The 20726-nt window shown below is 37.5% G+C and overlaps 1 protein-coding gene across 3 annotated transcripts in view; it reads right to left on the bottom strand.

The window, feature by feature from the left end:
* Positions 1-20726, bottom strand: part of UGP2 (UDP-glucose pyrophosphorylase 2) — a 57239-nt gene that overhangs the window by 24145 nt on the left and 12368 nt on the right. For all 3 annotated transcript variants that reach the window (XM_019970388.2, XM_019970387.2, XM_019970385.2), the window contains exons 2-3: positions 12803-12930; positions 11851-11958 (exon numbers count right to left, since the gene is read on the bottom strand). In XM_019970388.2, the coding sequence (XP_019825947.1) occupies positions 11851-11958; positions 12803-12916 (222 nt within the window). In that variant the 5' untranslated portion in view covers positions 12917-12930. The remainder of the gene's footprint in view (positions 1-11850; positions 11959-12802; positions 12931-20726) is intronic.

The raw sequence follows: 20726 nt of genomic DNA, 5'->3' as shown, positions 1-20726 counted from the left end.
CATGAACACAAAAGATTCACTACATCTGACATAACATGTACCCTAACATGACACTAAGCATTAACTATAGAATATACAGCTGTGCAGACATAGGTTTTTATAAGGTTTTTAATGAAAAATGCTTAAAGCTCTGCTTCATTAAAAAATGAAAACTTCTAGAATGGTGTTTGTTTCATACTCTTTTGAAATAATAGAAAACTTTCCAATTTCCCAAGGGCTTTAGGACAGTATTCAGTGAAGACACTTTTCTTCCACAAGCCTATCTATAAGAAGAAATCTTTGCTAAAGGCTTATCTCCATCTTTTCCCATATTTAGTCCAGTCATAGGTACCCCTCAGGCATTTCCATGTTTTTTCTCAGCTATCTTTTTTTTCCTGAGCATGGAAGAAATATTCCATCAGCATTTTCAGCAATTATTTTGTGCTTTCTCCTGACTCAGCAGGAAGTTTAAAAATGGGATATGGGTAACAAAACTTAGCTTGGATAACTAGGTAATGTTTCCAGTTAAAAACACAGTGAATCTTTGCAATTTTTCTAGAAATCAAACTACTCTAAAATTAAAAGTTTATTTAAACACATACTATAAATTGTTAACTTATAATTCTCATGTGTTTACCTACCTATATAGCATTTTGTTTTTTAACTTGATACTTTTGCCTCTCAAAGTCCCATACTTACTGCCCTCCCATTAAAAACTGAAGTAACTTCCAAAATGCCAAAGAGATTTAAAATCGCAATACTCTTATTACAACTGTATACTTTAAACCTCATAAACTAGAGACGAGATGACAGTAAAAGAACTGACAGAAAATCTAAATGACCAAAACATTAAACAGAGTGGTTACAGATGGCAATGATCCTACAAAGGAGGAAGTTAACTGTGAAGAAAAGGTGCCAACCACTCCCTAAACCTTACTATAATCTAGACTTTTTAATAGACACTCTAGGAAGTTCAAAGACTTTAAGGTATTTTTTCAACTGCTAAAGGCAGAAGTAATACATGACGGACAGTAAAAAAATTCAAGCATTACAAACAGATATATGTTTATCATCCTTTTATAGAAGCAAGCTGAAATCATAAAATTAGTCAACCTTGTGAAACATCTGGCCCATGTCCTTATCAGCTAAGCTGGTAGGTTTGAAAGAACATTCCACTTCAGTATGGATTAGAAAGGACAAAGGCGATGATCAGAGAGATGGAAAGGAATTCTAACAGAAGAATCTGTGTATGTGATGAGGACTAGCTCTTTACTAAAATCACCTTTCCCATATAAGTCAACTCTCGTGTTAGTATAATTGTGGACAAAAGATGCTTCCAAATAACTGAGACAATCCTAAATTTCCTAAAAAATAAAACCGAAGCCTCTAACATCAAATCCTATTTACGCTCTAGGACTTCCCTGTAGTTCAAATGGTAAAGAATCTGCCTGCGCTGCAGGAGACCAGGGTTCGATCCCTGGGTCGGGAAGATCCTCCGGAGAAGGGAACGGCAATCCACTCCAGTATTCTTGACTGAAGAATTCCATGGACAGAGGAGCCTGGCAGGCTACAGTCTGTGGAGTCACTAAGAGTCAGACACGACTGAGCCACTGACACACACACACAGCTTTAAACTCTAGGGTACTAAATAGCAGTGTGATTAAAGTGTTTAAAGCAGTGAGCATTGTTAGTTTAATTATATAATTCACATTGTTGGAGCAGCCCTGGAGAAGTGAAGGTAGGGCAGGGAGGAAAGGCCAGAGACTATTAAAAGAAAGTTTTATGGAAGATTAAAGAGCAGGTGTAGGAGGAGGACAAAGGCCTGATATAAAACTGAGGGTGGAGGCTAGGAGGACCCTCTTCTTAAATAAAGTTAAATGAAGAAAAAGGCAAGACTTTAGGAAGACATATTTGCTTAGTATATGTGTTTAAGGGAAGATGCAAAGTGGAAATCAAGCGCTACAAGGGTTTAAGAGGAAGCATATTTTAAAGCTGAGCAAGGAAGTTGCTGGGGATAATGGAAAAGATCTATATCTTGATTATGATAGTAGTTACACGACTGTATGCATTTGTAAACTCAGAAAAATTACACTAAAAAGAATAAATTTTACTATATGTAAATTATACCCCAATCAACCCGACACTAAAAAAAGTTATTAACAACTAAAATGCTGATTAACCTTTAAAAGTTTATCACAGTGTAAAAAACAAAAACAAGAATAAGCATCTTTTGTTTTAGTTCAGTTCAGTCACTCAGTCGTGTCTGACTCTTTGCGATCCCATGAATCGCAGCATGCCAGGCCTCCCTGTCCATCACCATCTCCTGGAGTTAACTCAAACTCACGTCCATTGAGTCGGTGATGCCACCCAGCCATCTCATCCTCTGTCATCCCCTTCTCCTCCTGCCCCCAATCCCTCCCAGCATCAGAGTCTTTTCCAATGAGTCAATTCTTCGCATGAGGTGGCCAAAGTATTGGAGTTTCAGCTTTCGCATCAGTCCTTCCAATGAACACCCAGGACTGATCTCCTTTAGAATGGACTGGTTGGATCTCATTGCAGTCCAAGGGACTCTCAAGAGTCTTCTCCAACACCACAGTTCAAAAGCATCAATTCTTCAGCACTCAGCTTTCTTCACAGTCCAACTCGCACATCCATACATGACCACTGGAAAAACCATAGCCTTGACTAGACAGACCTTTGTTGGCAAAGTAATGTCTCTGCTTTTCAATATGCTATCTAGGTTGCTCATAACTTTCCTTCCAAGGAGTAAAGTGTCTTTTAATTTCAAGGCTGAAGTCACCATCTGCAGTGATTTTGGAGCCCCCAAAAATAAAGTCTGACACTATTTCCACTGTTTCCCCATCTATTTCCCATGAATTGATGGGACCAGATGCCATGATCTTCGTTTTCTGAATGTTGAACTTTAAGCCAACTTTTTCACTCTCCTCTTTCACTTTCATCAAGAGGCTTTTTAGTTCCTCTTCACTTTCTGCCATAAGGGTGGTGTCATCTGCATATCTGAGGTTATTGATCTTTTGTTTACTTGAATTTATTTTTAATTGAAATACGATTTACAATGTTCTGTCAGTTTCAAGTGTACAGCAAAGTGTTCCAAGCATATATAAATTTATATATATATATATATTATATATATGTCATATGTATTTTCTAATTCCATTAGAGGTTATTACAAGATACTGAATACAGTTCTCTGTGATATATAGTAGGACTTTATTTATCTATTGTACATATACTAGTGAGTATCTGCTAATCTCAAACTCCTAATTTATCCATCCCTCCCATTCTTTCCCCCTTGGTAACCCTAAGTTTGTTTTCTATGTCTGTGTATTTCTGTTTTGTAAATAAGTTCATTTGTATTTTTTTAGATCCCACATATATGTGATATCATATGATATTTGCCTCTCTATGTCTTACTTCACTGAGTATAATCTCTAGGTCTATTTATGTTACTGCAAATGGTATTACTTCATTCTTTTCTATGGCTGAGTAATATTCCACTGTGTGTGTGCGTGTATGTGTATATACCATATCTCTATTCATTTCTCTGCCAACAGACACTTAGCTTGTTTACACGTCTTGGCTATTATGCATAGTGCTGCTATGAACGCTGGGATGCCAAGTTACCTTTTCAAATTACAGTTTTCTAAGGATATGTGCCTAGGAATGGGATTGCTTGATCATATGGTAACTGTGGTGGCTCGGTGGTAAAGAATCCACGTGTCAAGCAGGGGGCATAGGTTCAATCCCTGGATTGGGAAGATCCCCTGAAGAAGGAAATGGCAACCCACTTCAATATACTTGCCCAAAAACTCCCATGGACAGAGGAACCTGACGGGCTACAGTCCATGGGGCTGCAAAAGAGTTGGACACAACTCAGTCACTAAGCAACAACAAAAACATGGTAATTCTATTTTTAGTTTTTTAAGAAACCTTCATACTGTTCTCCATAGTGGCTGTACCAGTTTACATTCCCACCAACAGTGTAGAAGGGTTTCCTTTCTCCACAGCCTCTCCAGCAATTATTATTTGCAGACTTTTCGATGATGGCCATTCTGACCAGTGTGAGGTGATACCTCAATGTAGTTTTGATTTGCAATTCTCTGATTCATGTGCCTGTTATCTGTATGTCTTTGGAGAAATGTCTATTTAGATCTTCTGCCCATTGTTTGATGGGGTTGTTTAACATTGAGCCATATGAGCTATTTGTATATTTTACAAATTAATCCCTTGCCAGTCACATTGTTTGCAACTATTTTCTCCCATTTTGAAAGTTTCTTACATGGAAACTTTTTGTTGGGTGATGGGTTTCCTTTATTGTGCAAAAGCTCTCAGTTTAATTAGGTCCAGTTTGTTTATTTTCGCTTTTAGAACAGCATCTTTTAACTATTTGGGATGTTTTACCATGTTGAAAAATCTAACCAAACTCTTTGAGGTATATAATGAAGCATGGTTTTGAAACTCTGTTCCCATCTTCCACCATTAGTGTCTCTCTTACATGGAAACTTTAGTTTGTGACATTTCTCCCATGTGACCCAGCAGCTGAGGTTCTCAGCCAGCGACAGGAGCTGCAATGTCAGGCAAAGAGACTCAGCATATGGCTTTCTCAGGGTCTTTCTTCCTGCTCTAGACATGGAGAAACAGACACATCTACCATATGCTCCACAACTAGAACACAAACTACATGGCATAAGCTTATTTATTTCTAGACTCCTATTGTGCTCAAAGCTTTTTTCTCTTTGATTATCTTCCCATCCTCAGAGAAATCTTGCCTCACAGTTACCCCAAGAGCCCACTTTAATGCCAGGAAGTCTTTCCTGAGTTCCCATGCCAGTTAGAAGCTTCCACAGCACCCTATGGACTGCTTCTCATGCTGTTTCATAGGTAGCTGTTTCTGGATCCATTTCCTCTTACAAACTCAAGGCCAAAATGCTGAAGAAGGACCAAGGCTTTATTTTTTTGTAGTCCCAGCATCCAGCTAAGTTCCTGTCAGAGAGGAAGCACCCAAAAAATGTTTCTTGAATAATATCTTAAAACAGTACTTCTATCCACTTTGAAAAAAATGAACATTTAAATACAGTTTTACCTATACATTCAAGAAATCTATCTAGGGCCTACAATCCCTGCAGAGACTTCCTGGGGTCAATGCCAGGTGTAAACTTATTCCAGTCTCCTTGTGGCTCTACAATGGGGTAAGCAGAATCAGTTGTCCACATCTGATTTAGAATAAGTAAAAGGAATCAGTAAAATATCCCCAAGGAATTACAGAGCAGAAAGGTGTAAGGGTATGTATGGGCCACCCATCTTATATTTTATAAAAATTCTCCCAGTACCAATCTTGCAGGTTGAGGGTTGTCCTATATTAAATAAAAGTAATAAAAATTCCCTCACATTGTACACAGATGAAGATGTGGGATATGAGAACCTCACAGATGCATTTTTCTCATCTGATTATAAGACACAAAATGTTTACATAAAAGCTATACTTGGAGAGTATAATAATAAAATGATCTGTATTAGGCCTTGTAATACCTAAGCCAAGGTCCAAAAAAGATTCTCTGGGGCATTGGGAAGCAGGGAAGAGTAACGTTCAAAGAAATGGTGCTACTACCTATATTCATCTATGATTTTCCCAAGGAACTTGATTCTGTGGAATGTAACCATTCCCAACTCTAGAGAGTGGTTAGAGACCCTGGTCTACTACTATTACCTAGAGTCTCTCCATGGGATGGATGTTAAAGTGGCCACATATTTGCTATTTAACTATTTCTAAAGTGAAATAACTCAGCATTCAAAAAATGAAGTTCATGGCATCCAGTCCCATCATCACTTCATGGCAAATAGATGGAGAAATAATGGAAACAGTGACAGACTTTATTTATTTGGGCTCCAAAATCACTGCAGATAGTGACTGCAGCCATGAAATTAAATTACGCTTGCTCCTTGGAAGGAAAGTTATGATCAACCTAGACAGCATATTAAAAAGCAGAGACATTACTTTGTCAACAAAGGTCCATCTAATCAAGGCTATGGTTTTTCCAGTAGTCATGTATGGATATGACAGTTTGACCATAAAGAAAGCTGAGCACGGAAGAACTGATGCTTTAGAAGTGTGGTATTGGAGAAGACTCTTGAGAGTCCCTTGGACTGCAAGGAGATCAAACCAGTCAATCTTAAAGGAAATCAGTCCTGAATATTCATTGGAAGAACTGATGCTGAAACTGAATTCCAATACTTTGGCCACCTGATGCAAAGAACAGACTCATTGGAAAAGACCCTGATTCTGGGAAAGATTGAAGGCAGGAGGAAAAGGGGACAACAGAGGATGAGATGGTTGGATGGCATCACCGACTTGATGGACATGGATTTGAGCAAGCTCAGGGAGTTGGTGATGGACAGGGAAGCCTGCCATGTTGCAGTCCATGGGGTCGCAAAGAGTTGGACATGACTGAGCAACTGAACTGAACTGAAAGTGAAATAATAAATAAATAACCAGAAGAGAAGGAAGATTCATAGGCCTGTGGTCAGCCTCCTTAGCCACAACCCCTTCCTGAAATCAATTTCCTGTTTAAAAAGGCATGTGAAGGAAGATAGTTCTGGGAGAATTAAAAGACTACTGAATTCATTTTGGAATCAAAAGGTAGGGAATCAAGGGTTTTAGTATTATTTGCTAAATTAGTATCAATGTATTAGTTTATATTAGTAATTCTATATATTACCATTTTAAAATTTTAGAGCAAGATAAGGATGAGGTTCTTGCCACCTGTGTCCCCAGGATCATTTCCTTAAATGTCACTACCTATGATCTTTTTGTGGAATATGGGTACATTCAGGATCTCATATTATTTTCACACACACACAAAACAAGTCACTAATGGCTTTGCCATTAGCTACTGCCGACAATTAGGAAATCTTCACCATGTTCAAAGCAAATCATCCTATGTCACATCATGGCAGATCCTTAGCCAAATTGCCTCCAGTAAGTCTTTCAAAATAGATGTGCAAATGTTAGCTGCAGAATATATTGTGATTAACCTCCCAAAAACCAAATAAGAAAATCTTTATTTTTACTCTACACGGACACTGTAACTTACTCAGAATGTCTTATTATTTAAACACACATGTTCACATTTTAATGATTTTGTAGTGATAAGACTAAGAAAAGCTCTGTTAATTTGTAGAGCAAAACAAACAAAAAAATCTTTTGAAGCTAAATACCACAAGATATATATATTTTCCACACCAATTCTCTGACTTGATAAAACAAACAAAAAGAGTTGACCCTATATAATTCCTCCCCATACACAAATACACTCTCACCCTTTTGAGGGCTTTAAAACAAGAACAATGACAATCGTAAATCAACACAGTGATTCTGTGTTCCTATCTAAATGAAAAAGCCTTTACAGAGTATTAAGTGATAACAGGTTTTAAGCTATGATTCTAAAGAACCTGTCAGGCCCAAAACCTCCTTGAGTAGGCTCTGTGTCTTCCCGTCTCTTGTTTCTATTTCCCATCCCTCTCCATTCTTAACATGTAAGCTTAAACATTAAGCTTGGCCAAGAACAAGATACTCTTACAGATTCTCTAGAAAGCACTGTACATGGTGATGGTCCCTCCTTGCTAAACATTAACCTTAATATGCTTTTTAAAAAACTTTCCTTTCCTTAAGCAGCTAAATATCAAGATAATCTTGATTACTACATTCATTTAATTAACACTCACAAAATGGGAGCAGAGCATTATCCATGGCATAACTCCATAAAATGCATTCTTCCTCTCAGCCTAAGTCAATAAAATATGGACTCAATAGTCTTTTCAAAAAACATGTATGTCAGAGAACAGATTAGTGGTTTCCAGAGGGGAGGAAGGAGCGAAATGGGTGACAGGGATCCAGAAGTACAAGCTTTCAGTTATAAAATAAATAAGTCATGGGGATGCAAAGAAAAACATGGAGAATACAGTCAAAAACATTGTATTAACTCTGTATGGTGACAGATGTTAACTAGACTTATACTGGTAATCATTTAGCAATGTATATAAATGTTAAATTAAATTACTATGTTGTATATCTGAAACTACTAAAATGTTGTATGTCAATTATACTTCTCTATGTATATATGTAAATTATATATATATATATAAATATATATTCATTTTAGACAGAGCTAAAATGAAGTATTCAACAAAGTAAGCAAGAGTGAGTAAGTAAAACTTGACAACATAAAATGTCAATGTCTCTCTATAAGTATACTCTCCAATCTACTATTTAGGAAAAAAGCAGTCTTATCTACAACGTTATCATCTAAATTGAGAAAGGCATTTGAGTCTATTCCCAAATGTGCTGGATCTCGTCTGATCTTGGAAGACAAGCAGGGTTGGGCCTGGTTAGTACTTGGATGGGAGAAAGGCATTTGAGGTCAGTTTTCTGGGACCAAAGAGCTAAGGAAAACTACTGAAGATCTTCTAAAAATAAATACACTAAAATGGGGTCAACAAACTTTTTCCATAAAGAGTCAGAAAGGAAATACTTTGGGTTTTGTAAACTGTATGGTCTTGATCACAAGTATTTAATTCTGCCATTGAAGTATTACAGCATTGTAATAGCCACAGACAATATGTAAAGAGTAAGTGTGGTTGTGTTCTGATAAAACTTTATTTACAAAACAAGGTGGCCAACTCTACTCAAAAATATAGATCCTCTGTTGTAACAATGTTTTTGTGCACACCTTTGTTGCAAGCATGACATGAGAAATGTCATTCTAAATGGCTATTCTCCCACAATAATTTCTTTTTAGTTAAGAGGGTAAAGTATTACCTGCATTTAAAAAATAAAAACCTGTGTATACTATATAATGTTATTTTGAAAGGAAAATTGATCTGTATATAAACTCTATGCGCAGAGAGAAAAAAGCTTGGGGGAAAGAGAAGGGGAAAAGGGATGGAGCTGGAGGAGTATAGGGGAAGCAAAGCGAATGAATATTAACCTACAATTTCTATTCTCAGAACTATTTGCAAAAGCTGGCAGTTAACATACAGAGTATATATAAGACATACTTGTACCCTCAAGAAACTCATGACATAGTTAAAAGAGCAAACTTGTTTTTTCCCTCTGCATTTCAAAACTGTAAACATTACAGGCATATGGGATTGTAAGCATTTCTTTTAAAAAACCTAGGCTTTATAAACAGACATTTTTAATGGAGATTTACATTTTTATAAACAAAAAGACTTCATAAAATCATATTATACCCAGAATTCTATTTTCTATTCTTTTTTTTTTTTCTATATCAACTTAGTATTTCTATCAGTAACCATGGTTCACTGCAGGGGCATAGCCTCCTGAAAGGATCTGTTGCTGGCATGGTGTTTGGAATGGTGGTGCTGAACTGGAAAAGGCCCTAGGTGGTTCTGACTCCTCTACTTGCTTCCTTCTCCACTGTCCAATCCCCACTCCAAGAAATCCTACTACATATCATAATCTCTCAAAATACACAAACGCAGATTTCTCTATTGGCAAAGGAGAATCTTGAATCATAAAATATAGTGAAAGTAACAAATTTTGGGTTCTTCCTTCAAGGTAGGCTCTATCATCAAAAGCTTAAGTTTGTCTAAGGAGAAAAAAAAATTCCAAGTCATCAAGAATTTAGAATAAAACCACACCTTTATCCCCAGGTATGTCATTAATCAGAAAAGTGAGGCTATATCAACGAAGAATAAATTCCAAGCAAAAATATTAAGTATTTAAAGTGGAAAAATACATAATGTCTAAATTTTTTATTGTAATTTTAGGCCTGCTCCCAAACATTCTTTTTTTTTTTTAATTTAATTTTATTTTTTAACTTTACAATATTGTGTTGGTTTTGCCATATATCAAGATGAATCCGCCAGAGGTATACACGTGTTCCCTATCCTGAACCCTCCTCCCTCCTCCCTCCCCGTACCATCCCTCTGGGTTGTCCCAGTGCACCAGCCCCAAGCATCCAGTATCGTGCAGCAAACCTGGACTGGCGACTCACTGAATTTATAACTCGATCCTTTTTAAAATTATATAACCTATCCAGAAGATTGCTCGAATTTTTTCAAGAGAAAATATGACTAATTCTACCACTTAAAAACAAAAAAATAAATCACAATGCATTACTAGAGCAAAGGAAATCAAAGACTAAAATATAAGACCCTAAAAAAAAAGCATGCTGTAATTGACAAGCACTACAGACAAGAGAAATTTTAACTTTAACATCAAAAATGAGAGACTCCTCAAGCTGAACTCTTAGGTGGGATTTTTTTTTTTTTTTTTTGCTTTGCTTTTTTTTACCATGGGCATGTAATTCATAATTTTTAAAAGTTTAATAACTGAAAGACATTAAAGAGGTACTCTTTACCAGTAAACTATATTTAAGATTTTCTCATTTGAAAAACTATGAAGGACTCCATTAGCTTAACCCACCAGATATGGCATACCAGAGAATGTGTACATGCTTAGTTGTGTCTGACTCTTCTGCAACCCCATGAACTATAGCCCTTCAGGCTCCTCTGCCCATGGAATTTTCTAGGCAAGAATACTGAAGTGGGTTGCCATTTCCTTCTCCTGGGGGTTTTCTCGACTCAGGAATCAAACTTGAATCTCTTGCATTGGCAGGCAGATTCTTTACCACTGTGCCAGCTGGGACACGCTATACAAATGAACACATACAGTTATATTCCAATAAAACTTTACCAACACAAGCAGTGCTATAGCCTTCAGACAGTAGTTTACCAAACTCCTGCTCAAAACAAACCTGTTTTTAAACCAATATTAGATTATCTCTTATTACATAACAAATAAACTATCTACATACAATTATTCCACTCCATTAAGTCTTTTCTACCTTTAGTGAAAATTGCCATAAGCAGCAGTGATCAAAATTGCTGTAAAGGAAAGAAAAGTCAATGTGTTAACCTAATCTGTCCCTCAAATAATCTCTTTGTTTAGATCAATCATTCACCTCAGGATACATGGTCTCTTGGCCTCAAAGACCAGTAGGAAGACAACACACGCATACAAACCATTACTACTGATTAGGCCAGCTAAGTACCACAGTATGATAGAAATAACTACAAACTCAGCAAAATGTTTCATAGTTTAACATATTTCCATATGTTTCCAAATAGAGTCTCATAACAAACCTATAAAGTATAGAAAGCACTTGGTATTATTCTCATTTTATATAAAGCTCAAAAGCAGTAGAGCTAGATTAGAACCTCTGAGACTATTGTACTGCATCTCTTCAGAGCAGCTTTCTTCAAGGGGGCTGATGACAGAAGTGGAGGCATTTAGACTGGGCCTCAAAGAATGAGTAGGACTAACAGGCGAAGAGCCCATAGTGTTCCAAGGAAACAACATACACAAAAGACTAGGGAAATCCTATGTGTGTGAAGGGAATGTTGGGCTGGTTCAGGAAAAGCAGGTAAGGGACATACAGTTAGAAATATGGGTTGAAAGCACGGGAAGAGCTCTGAGTAGCTGACTTCATGTCTGTACGTGACCCTAAGGACAATGAGACATTAGATGGTTTGGAGAAAGAAGGAAGAGAACATAATGAAGCTTTTATCATGTGTCTGAACAAAAGAACTGCCTCATACTAAATCATGTTAAGTTATGAGGCAGTGTTATTGGGAGATTAGACTTTCATAAGTTCTCTGCAGGACAGGATGGATGAGTCTAACAAAGGAAAGTGGCAGAAGGCTATCTCTGTAGTTTCAAAGTCTGAAGTGATGGTTCCCACAGGTACCCTATAGTACCCCACCCCCAAAAGTGACACCAGTGTTCTAAATTACCTTACATTTTCCTACATTTTATCTAAAACTTACCGAATCTTCCGGAGGTCTCTGGATTTTTCCCCAATCCACAGAAGGTCCCTTTTCTTGCAAAAATCTGTGAAATAGCTTCCGAAATCCATCAAGGTCTTTTTTAGTGTGCTATGAGAACAGAAGTCATTGTTATAGCTAACAGAATGCTTAGTATTTAATAAAAACAGACATATATTGTACATTTAAAATACCTTTCAGAGAAATTCTTACAGCTTTAAAGCATGGAGTACAGCAGAGACTTTTTTACACTCCATTTTAAAACTAAAGAGGAAGAAAGCTAATAGGAACCATACTTAAAGGAATACAAGCAATCTCCCCATCTCCCACCAGTATCATGTAATCTGAATACCATTCGGTCTACTTGAATTCCAACTGCTTCTCTACATTTACTCACCAATATAGTTCTCTACTTCCTTTAAATGCAAATTAATCTTCACCAAAAGAATAAGAAAGAACAAAAAACAGCTAACCTCAAAAGGCTAAGTACAAATTTAAATTTGAAAATGAAAAGGATAATCTGTTGATTTACAAGAAAGTAAACACTTGCCTTTTCTGGGAAACCTCTATCATAGCTGTCAGAGTAGCCCAGTTCTGTTAGAACAGGCTCTTTGGAAAAGGCATCCAGGATATAAGGTTGATAAATTAACTTCTCACAATTTTAACTGAATACTTACATCCATTTTTTCCACCCAATGATATCAAAACACAGAAAAATAAATTGTAACTTTGTTCTGATTCTTTTAACTTTAGAAACTTACCAGAATTTAAAATATTTAAAACAGGCAATGGTTTTATACTGAGCAAATACTGAAAATCCTTAATTAGTAAGCAATCTTAATTTTTAAAATATATCATTACATTTTGTAATTATTTCAGGCTAGATGATCAGTGGTAGCAATAACAACTCAGCATGTAGATGGATGAAAGCAAAAACATAGTGTAGGGTCCTTACTTCAAATTCATGTGATGGTGCTGTGGTGAGTATCTTTTCTAGTTCCTTCTTCACAGATAATTCTAGTTCTTGTCGAATGACTTCTTGGAACTGAGAAGCACCATCCTGAGACATTGCCTTGCTGAGATCTAAAACAAAAATGTAAAAACCACAAACTGAGAACTGACAGCCATTCAAACAGCTGGTAAACCACAACCAATTTATTTCCGGTGTGCCAGTTAAATGAAAAGGGCTCAATTCTCTGGTCCCATCAACCTCCAGGAGGATTTTAACATTGCCAACTACTTATGACTTGATAATCATACTGGCTCAAATTTGACTGTCTGGTATATCTATATGCTTTTTGAATGTATCTAAAATATTAAAAGATGAAGCAGGTGGAAGTAAAAGGATTAATCTTCATTTGAGCATATATTAAATTGTTCCATCTCTATTAATGTTTCTGTCCTAGCCATCAAAGCTGCAGACAAATGAGAACATTCAAAATAACATTCAGTTCAGTTCAGTTACTCAGTCTTGTCCGACTCTTCCTGACCCCATGGACTTCAGCACACCAGGCCTCTGGTCCATCACCAACTCCCGGAGTTTACTCAAACTCAAGTCCATTGAGTCGGTGATGCCCTACAACCATTTCATCCTCTGTCATCCCCTTCTTCTTCCACCTTCAATCTTTCCCAGCATCAGGGTCTTCTCAAATGATTCAGCTCTTCACATCAGGTGGCCAAAGTATTGGAGTTTCAGCTTCAGCATCAGTCCTTCCAATGAACACCCAGGACTGATCTCCTTTAGGATGGACTGGTTGGATCTCCTTGCAGTCCAGGGGACTCTCAAGAGTCTTCTCCAATTCCACAGTTCAAAAGCATCAATTCTTCGGTGCTCAGCCTTCTTCACAGTCCAACTCTCACATCCATACATGACTACTGGAAAAACCATAGCCTTGACTAGACAGACCTTTGTTGGCAAAGTAATGTCTCAGTTTTTTAATATGCTGTCTAGGTTGGTCATTAACTTTCCTTCCAAGAAGTAAATGTCTTTTAATTTCAAGGCTGCAGTCACCATCTGCAGTGCTTTTGGAGCCCAAAAAAATAAAGTCTGACACTGCTTCCACTGTTTCCTCATCTATTTGCCATGAAGTGATGGGACCAGATGACATGATCTTAGTTTTCTGAATGTTGAGCTTAAAGCCAACTTTTTCACTCTCATCAAGAGGTTCTTTAGTTCTTCTTCACTTTCTGCCTTAAGGGTGGTGTTATGTGCATATCTGAAGTTGTTGATATTTCTCCCGGAAGTGTTGATTCCAGCTTGTGCTTCATCCAGCCCAGCGTTTCTCATGATGTACTCTACATATAAGTTAAATAAGCACGGTGATAATATACAGCCTTGACGTACTCCTTTCCCAATTTGGAACCAGTCTGTTGTTCCATGTCCAATTCTAACTGTTGCTTCCTGACCTGCATACAGCTTTCTCAAGAGGCAGGTCAGGTGGTCTGGTATTCAGAATTTTCCACAGTTTATTGTGATCCACACAGTCAAAGGCTTTGGCATAGTCAATAAACCAGAAATAGATGTTTTTCTGGAACTCTCTTGCTTTTTCAACGATCCAGCAGACGTTGGCAATTTGATCTCTGGTTCCTCTGTCTTTTCTAAATCCAGCTTGAACATCTGGAAGTTTATGGTTCATGTACTGCTTGAATTCTCCAAGCCTGGCTTGGAGAATTTTGAGCATTACTTTACTAGCATGTCAGATGAGTGCAATTGTGTACTAGTTTGAGCATTTTTTGGCATTACCTTTCTTAGGGATTGGAATGAACAATGACCTTTTCCAGTCCTGTGGCCACTGCTGAGTTTTCCAAATTGGCTGGCATATTGAATGCAGCACTTTCACAGGATCAACTTCCAGGATTTGAAATAGCTCCACTGGAATTCCATCACCTCCACTAGCTTTGTTCATAGTGATGCTTCCTAAGGCCCACTTGACTTTGCATTCCAGGATGTCTGGCTCTAGGTGAGTGATCACACCATCGTGATTATCTGGGTCGTGAAGATCTTTTTTGTACAGTTCTTCTGTGTATTCTTGCCACCTCTTCTTAATATCTTCTGCTTCTGTTAGGTCCATACCATTTTTGTCCTTTACTGAGCCCATCTTTGCATGAAATGTTCCACTGGTAACATTAATAAGGGCATATTTTGTGGAATATGTCCTTATGGATCTGCTGCCTCATAAGAGAGCTGAAGGGTTTGGCAACTGAAACAAAAGACTTCTTCCTCCAGGCCAGATGAAAAATTTAAGGATTTTTTTCCATTTTAGAAGGGGGGTCACTTCAGTTTATATTCTTACCTAAAGAAGAACTCTTGAGAGATACTGGCAATTCCAAAGTGCCTCCACTTGCCTGGCATAAAAATTTTCATTTTAAAAGAAGGGCACAGGGCTGCCTCCCTGTTTCTAGCTCCTAATTAAACTTCTATGCTCATCTGTGTCGAACAAGATTATCAGGACTTTTGACATAGCTAGACACCTCTGTAACAGATGGATCTAACTAAAGATGACCGAAATGTCTGTTAGGTGAAAACAAACAAAAATAGAAAAATACAGAAAAAGGAAACAACCCAGACTCAAGTACCTTGGGACAAAGATACTAACACAGGCTGTTTTACGTACTTCATTATCTAAACAGAAATTCTGTCTACTTCTTATAAAATAAGGAAGAGATTATTGTTCACGTCCCCCCATCTTCAATACCTAATTCAATCTTAAAAATGTGTTTTGAAGCTACATTTCATTGATAGCTAGTCAGTTCTATAAATGTTGGTATCAACAATAGCTAAAAAAAAACTCCCACATGCCATAAATTCCTTAATTTGTTATCTGGGCAGAAGGAAACACATAGACAAAATTAAAGGCAAGATAATCAATATTTTAAAGATAGTTTTGAGAGCAGAAATTAAATTACTGTTAACAATTAGTAAATATTTAACACCTGAGGTGATTTAATGCAGACAGCCTCTCCCAAATACTGAAAAATGTTAACAAGTGAGATATTTATCATAGCTTTTCGAAAAAAAGTTTATACACAATTTCCACCATGTTAAAAAAAAAAAAAAAGAATTTGGTGAAAGCACACAATCTAATCCTAAAATAGTATATTCTAACTGTGCTCTTTCTAAAGGCTAAGTTTATGGACTCCAGTAAAACTATCAAAATGACTCAAACTGTGGTTCATAAACAACTTACATGTGAGCTAAGAAACATCATAAGAAACACACACGGTTATGTTTCATAAACAAAGATATGTTTCAACTAGTAATTTGCAATTTGATTATAATCTATAAAAAATGATAATGAATGAGCATACTGGTACAACTTTTTTTGCACATAAAGAGTTTAAGTGCAAAATAGAGTCACATAATTATAAAAATTACTTACAGAATTAACAAATTGATACTGTCTATATTTACAAATGCAGAGAACAGGTAACCATGTACATGTTGCACAAAGTAAAATTAAAATTAAAAATGAATTAAAGCTTGAAAGATGAAGTAATTTACCAATTTTAAAATGCATACACAAAGACCTCTGAACTACACACGTTCGTTCAAACTGAACCAATGATGGAAAATACAAAAAGTGCAGCATTTCTAAAGAACCAGACATTTCTACCATAATTATTTTCTATTAAAAGAATTTTTCCTGTTCTGTCTTTGGAGAACCTTTCTTTTCCCTAAGACAATCATCTTAAGAATGTTTTCAGGCACTACAATTTGTAACAATCAAAAAAACAGTCTTCTAATGGGTCCACAGTATTCAAGAGATTGAAGCCCAATGCACTTCGGGGTTCAGCACTATCACTGTGACAGGTAACTAAAAACCCCTACAGAGCATTTTAAACTAGAGTTAATGTGACATCAACCACACATGTTATCCTCTGGCTAACTTAGCTGTAGTTTAAAGTTTGTCACAGGTTAAGTACCCCACTAACTCCCATATTAAATAAAAAGTCACTTGGAAGAAAAGTATACTAAATATAAAACCACTAAAGAATGCATATATCATTTGATTCTATGTCACAGACTGATTAAAACAGATCAAGAAGTTACTATAAAACAATTTTAAAAGTTTTTTGTTAGACTCAAAAACATCTACAAGACTCTGCTTTGTTGAAGTTAGGTCCTAAAGGCCAGCCTGCATAGTCACATTCCTCCAAATAATGATGGAAATATTTAACTTATATTTCGGGCAAATGCCAAAAGTGAGATAAAATTAAATTTTATTTATTTTTACTACAAGTCTACAAAGTCTGAGCTGTTTGAGACATGAGAAAAGCCTAGAAAACAGAAAAAAAAAAAAAAAAACCCACCACACCAAACTTTAGAGACTCATCCTGCAGAACAATAGCCTATCAATGTATGTGATTTAAGGCTAAAAACACACAGAACCCATGTTACTATCCTCCCTTCCAAGCCTAGCAAAGAAGAACTGAAAGCCTCACATTTAATACTAAATAAATACTTAAAAAAAAAAAAACTACATGTGATCTTTGCCAGCTGCAGTAGGTCCAACCTTCAGGAACAGAAACACAAGATTCACACTTGAGTTGTGACAAATATTCCAAACCTTATTCCTCCTGTTCATTTGATATGGCACCAAAGCAAATAGAGAACCATCTGCATTCCTTCTCCCCCTCTACAAATCTGAACAGCTTTTACAATAGAAAAATCAAGCCCATTACCTCTTCTACCTCTTTCCACTGCTGTTTCCTTCCCTTTCTCCTGTGTGAGGTGCTACTACAAACTTCTGATTTTAAGTCATTTAAGAAAGGGCTTTCAATGAATAAAGAATTTTCAAGAATAAGGAAGTGTGTTTAATCAAGAAGAATGTCTATTCTTAAGCACCTGGCACAGACTAAGAAGCACAGCACTAGAAACCATTTCCCTTTGCAGTGACCTCTTTTATCCATTCCTGAATTCTTTAAGAAAGACTTGGAGTTTTTGGTAGGAAAAGAAGTATAGAACTTAGAAGCTTTCTTGGACCTAACATTCTCAAGTTACACTTCTGGCAATGGCAGCTGTGTTTCTAATGGAAGGTCAATTAAAGAACCCACTGACTAATATAAACTGCTGCTGCTGCTGCTAAGTCGCTTCAGTCGTGTCCGACTCTGTGTGACCCCATAGACGGCAGCCCACCAGGCTCCCCTGTCCCTGGGATTCTCCAGGCAAGAACACTGGAGTGGGTTGCCATTTCCTTCTCCAATGCAAGAAAGTGAAAAGTGAAAGTGAAGTCGCTCAGTAGTGTCCAACTCTTAGCGACCCCATGGGCTGCAGCCTACCAGGCTCCTCCGTCCATGGGATTTTCCAGGCAGGAGTACTAGAGTGGGGTGCCACTGCCTTCTCCGAATACAAACTAGAACCTCCTAAGATGTTTTGTCCCCCGTCACTTCCTAACAATAGAGAATTGATTCCCCTCTACTTTAGATAGAGAGCATTTTAGGGACAAAACACTTCATTACCTCACTCATAAAATCAAGACATTTTTAGAGATGAGAGAGAGAATTTAATCTACTCTCAACATTTTACAAATGAGGAAACTGAGGTTGAAAAGTTAAATGACCTACCCAAGGTCATAGAGCAGGCTAATGCTGGAAACAAAGTCAGTTTATTCTGAACCCAATTCCACCACAGTGAGGTAGAAATATCCTGCTCATTTCTGCCAACTAGTCTGGCTCTCTCTACTCTTTGGCACAAAATTCCTAAGTAACATTCTCCTTCAAAAGCATTTCTATCAGAATGTTTTATTACAGGAAGCTCACATCAAGCTGGGTTTACAAGTATTGTCTTAGTTGACTTAATGACAATTTAGCCAACTGAGGATAAAACAGGCAGTAGCTTTTTAGACACCTTTCCCCTGCCTCAACTTCCTAACTTTTCCCTGTTCATGAGTACTAAGATTTCAACATCATGGACTTTTCCCTATCCAAGTGGCGCCAAAAAAGCGGGAAAGGGAGGAAAAGGGGAGGAGGAAAGCAACAGAACTGAGAAGTATGAGATATTCAATCAAACAAATTATTGTTTTTGTTTCTTAATTCTGTTATTTTATCCATTTCAGCAACTAAGAAGTATACATAATACCCTTCCCCTGACATTCTGATATAGACACAGACAAAACAACTTCACGTTTCAAAGCAGAAAGCTAGCTTCACAGGGAGCAGGGCACAGAGAACACCAAGGGCAAGGAAGGTGAGGAACCCTCCCTCCTAGGCCACCTCCTATCCCTCAGATCTAATTAGTCCTAACCTTCCTTGGAAATGCATAAGGAGAGGTACCCAAAGTCATAGAACCGGTGAGCTCACTTAAACCAGGAAATGACCTGCGATCCAAATAAGCATGAAACTCTAAGAATGCAATGGCAACCAGAAATAAGCATGAATAAAGCTGAGGATGGGGCTTCCTACGTGGCGCTAGTATTAAAGAACCCACCTGCCAATACAGTTTAGACGCAAGAGACACGGGTTTGATCTCTGGGTTGGGAAGATCCCCTGGAGGAGGGCATGGCAACCCACTCCAGTATTCTTGCCTGGAAAATCCCATGGATAGAGGACCCTGGCGGGCTACAGTCCATGGGGTCATACAGAGTCAGACATGACTGAAGCAACTTAGCACGCACGCACAAAGCTGAGGATATATGCTGACTAGATTTATGACCTATTAAAGCTAACCAGCCTCTCCTGGGCTCTAATTGCAGTCCTTTAAACTCAGCTGTTTGTGAATATTCCTCCTAAAAAAACTCTTCTATGGATTCAGCTACCCAGTATTATCCTACATCATCTCCTTTTATTATAACCATGCCTCAATTTCCATAACTGGCTCCTCCTTTCTCCTCCTACTCTCTGGGTTTCTAAAGATTCTGTTCCCAGACTATTTCCCCCCTTATTCGTTCCCTTATTGTTCTCCTTACTGATAACTCCTAAATACATGCCTCTCATCCTGATCTTTTTTCCTGAGCTCCAGGTTAACATTCCCTACCACCTTCTAGACCTTTTGCACCTGGACACCCAGTTGGGTACCTCAAACTCAACATGGAAACCAAACTCATCATCTAAACTAAATTCATCTCCCTGCCCCAGCCTCCATGGCATTGACATTCTGCTAATCACTGGTAGGCAACCTAGAAACCTCAGCCACAGGTGGTTCATCCTTCTTCACATTACATCCAAATCCAATACCAAACTTAACTGAATCACTACCATTCCATTCATTGCTTTTAATTCCTATAGCTGCAACCTTAATTTCACTCTCCTGGTCATGACGACAATAGTTGTCTAACTAGTCAACCCATCTGTCACTCTAATCTGGTGATACCAGGTAGAATGGGTTTGTTTCCCTAAAAATGCAACTCTAATTATATCACTTCTCTTCTCCATTTGGTGGGATTTTCACTTGATGGAAAAGAAATACAAATTCCTGAGCCAGGCACATCTTAAAAAGCCAAGCTGAAGTACTTTTTTTGAGTAGCTAAAGCTAATGAAAGTGCTCAAGAAGAAAGCCTAAAGGTTCCAAGTTCCTGTTTCAATAGGACTTCTAAAACCTTAATATGCATACAGATCTCCTGGAGGGCTTGTTAAAACATAGATTTCTGGGCAAGTGCCCAGAGATTCTGATTCTGGGTCTAGTGTGAGGAGAATTTGCATTTCTAATAACTGAATGTTGCTACTATTGCCTTGAGTAGCTCTGATATAGATTATACTCCAATTATCTGAACATGTTTGTAGCAGCCATGCATGTCAATGGTCTTCCTACCCCAATGCTATTCTGGTCATCTATTCTGTTTCAAGGCCTTCAAAGATGGCACTAGGCCCAGACTGGTTGAAAGCCTTCCCAAGGATTGGTTTAAATGTGAAACATAAAATGATTCTGGCCAGTGAGCCTCAAA

Source organism: Bos indicus, chromosome 11, assembly GCF_029378745.1.
Source record: "Bos indicus isolate NIAB-ARS_2022 breed Sahiwal x Tharparkar chromosome 11, NIAB-ARS_B.indTharparkar_mat_pri_1.0, whole genome shotgun sequence".
Taxonomy (NCBI): domain Eukaryota; kingdom Metazoa; phylum Chordata; class Mammalia; order Artiodactyla; family Bovidae; genus Bos; species Bos indicus.
This window is presented reverse-complemented; position numbering and strand designations above follow the sequence as displayed.